This window comes from Pteropus vampyrus, unplaced genomic scaffold (assembly GCF_000151845.1).
Source record: "Pteropus vampyrus isolate Shadow unplaced genomic scaffold, Pvam_2.0 Scaffold690, whole genome shotgun sequence".
Classification (NCBI taxonomy): domain Eukaryota; kingdom Metazoa; phylum Chordata; class Mammalia; order Chiroptera; family Pteropodidae; genus Pteropus; species Pteropus vampyrus.
In genome coordinates, this window is record NW_011889471.1 from 46,181 (window position 1) to 48,344 (window position 2,164).

General features: G+C 55.4%; 1 protein-coding gene across 1 annotated transcript in view; it reads left to right on the forward strand.

Annotated features, from left to right (window-relative positions):
* MYOM2 (myomesin 2) overlaps positions 1-2,164 on the forward strand; it is a 103,160-nt gene that overhangs the window by 32,662 nt on the left and 68,334 nt on the right. Inside the window, exons 16-18 of the mRNA XM_023526072.1 lie at positions 1,197-1,384; positions 1,523-1,583; positions 1,685-1,753. Coding sequence (XP_023381840.1) covers positions 1,197-1,384; positions 1,523-1,583; positions 1,685-1,753 — 318 coding nt within the window. The remainder of the gene's footprint in view (positions 1-1,196; positions 1,385-1,522; positions 1,584-1,684; positions 1,754-2,164) is intronic.

Consider the following 2,164-nt stretch of genomic DNA (forward strand, 5'->3'; position numbering starts at 1 on the left):
AAACAGGCCATGGGGAGAGGGAGGAATGGAGAGATGCGGGTGACTTGCACATTAAAGACAGAAGATGCTGCTGGACGTCACGTCTGTTGCCAAGCTCCTGAGCCCACGTTAAAGTAGTTGCTGTGGGGCGTGCGTCCACCTCTCGATGCTGAAATAGAACGTCACTGGGCTCTCCAGCTCTTCTTGGTTCAAGGAAATTTAATAAACCCTTCTAGAGAATTTCAGGCGTTTCCGTCACTTTGGGGCTTTGCTCCTCAATCATGTTTTTTAAACATTATTATTTTGATCAAACCGAACGATTCGGATCTAAAATCGCAGCGACGGGCCCTGGCACAGCGGGTCTGTGAAGCTACCGTTTTGTTCTCGCGTATTCCCCGTGACCCCACCTCGTAGCCGAAACAGTTTGGGGAACGGTTTGAAACAGAAAGGTCACTGAGCTCACATTTTGGATCATAGTGTCACCTTTTCCCTTCCGAGAGAAATGCTTTGCTCTTGAATTATCTTTCTCTCCAGCTAAATTTAAAAATATTTTCTGAAATTAAAATTTCTGACAATAATGTTTCTAGAATTTCCAAGCGATGTCAAATCTGATGATACTTAGGTGGGCAGAGAGCAAAGTGTACATTTTTGTTGTTGTTTTAAGGCCATCATTCTAATCTGTCTATTTTTCCCAGGAGGGAACTATCAGATACTCCCCACCTGCCTCTGAGTCATTCCTATGAAATGAAAACCAGCCGTTTAAATTTTTACTCTATGGGTTACTCAGAGTTGGGGAAAACCAGAGGCAAATTTTTTTCCAGCGTTTTATGAAATGATCCCGCGCTCCGTGGAGCCGACCCGTGTCTGCAGCGGGCGGGGGCGAAGGCTCCCTGGCCTCGGCGGCCTCGGCCTCCACGGAGCCACCAGCGCCCCTCACCCGGTCCCCTCGGAGGGGCGGGGAGAAGCCGTCACCTCACACGTCCAGCCGGTGTGAAGTAGCCTGTTGCCTTGGGGTTAGTGACGCTCTGGGGACTGTATGAGAAATAGCCATAAACATGCAGGACAGCATTTCCTAAACTTTCTTTTAAAAAGGAGATAAAAACAAAGATGGTCGAAGGGTAGGCGGAGAAAGGGAGAGAGGGCCGAGCGCTCGGGCCTCCGTGTTGCTCGGGGTGGCCGGGCTCCGGTCACCTGTCGCCCCCCACGTTCCCTCGCAGCCGCCCCCTCCCACCCGTACGGGGTCACGCTCCTCAACTGCGACGGCCACTCCATGACCCTCGGCTGGAAGGTCCCCAGATTCAGCGGTGGTGCGCCCATCCTCGGTTATTTCGTAGACAAGCGCGAGGCCCATCACCAGAACTGGCATGAGGTCAATTCCGCACCCGTCCGAGAGAGGGTCCTGAAGGTGGGTTCCGACGGCTCGTCTGTCTCCCGGGTGATGCCCCTCAGCCCCCTCCCCTCCGCTCCCCTCCCCAGAGTCACGCTGTAAGCCGAGGTCTCCTTTTTGGGGGGACTCATAGAAGTTCTGCTCTCCGTTTTGTAGAAGATCCTGCTTTGTGACTCATTAGGATTTGGCACCTGTGTTTATCACGTGCTTCACACACGTGTGTTGTGACGTGTGCTGCGCAGACTCAGGCTTGGTGTGACCTTGCTGCTGTGCTGTCCATGGTTAACCCTGACGCTTGGCTGTCCTGTTCCCCGTCAGGGGCCTTCCCCTTTTCTGGAAGCTCCACCTTCTGGGGGGAGGCTGTCCGTGTCCACAGGGAGGAGAGCGGTACCTTCAGACACGCAGGGGGCTCTCAGCATCCAGAGGCGACCTCCCTGGACGTCACGTCTGTTCCCGCCCACACGCCAGGAGGCCGGGCTGAAGGCCCTGGCGAAGGCTCCCCTTGTCTTGTGTGGCACCGACCAGACCCTACCGCCGAGCGTAGCCTTGTCCCCTAAGGGACTTGTAGCCAGTGTGCCAGGAGTAGGTGACAGGAGCCCGGTGTCACGTCGGCAGGCCCCACCCCAGCGAGGAGGCATCCCGTCTCCACTCCTGTGATGTCCACGGGGGCTGTGGCCTCATCCTGCTCTCCCTCTTGCCCTCTGTGACTTTAATTTCTCTGAGCCTCAGTTTCCCTGTCTGCGCCACCATCACCCGTGAGGCAGGAGATGGAGGGCTTCACGGAGCGCCTGCCACCTG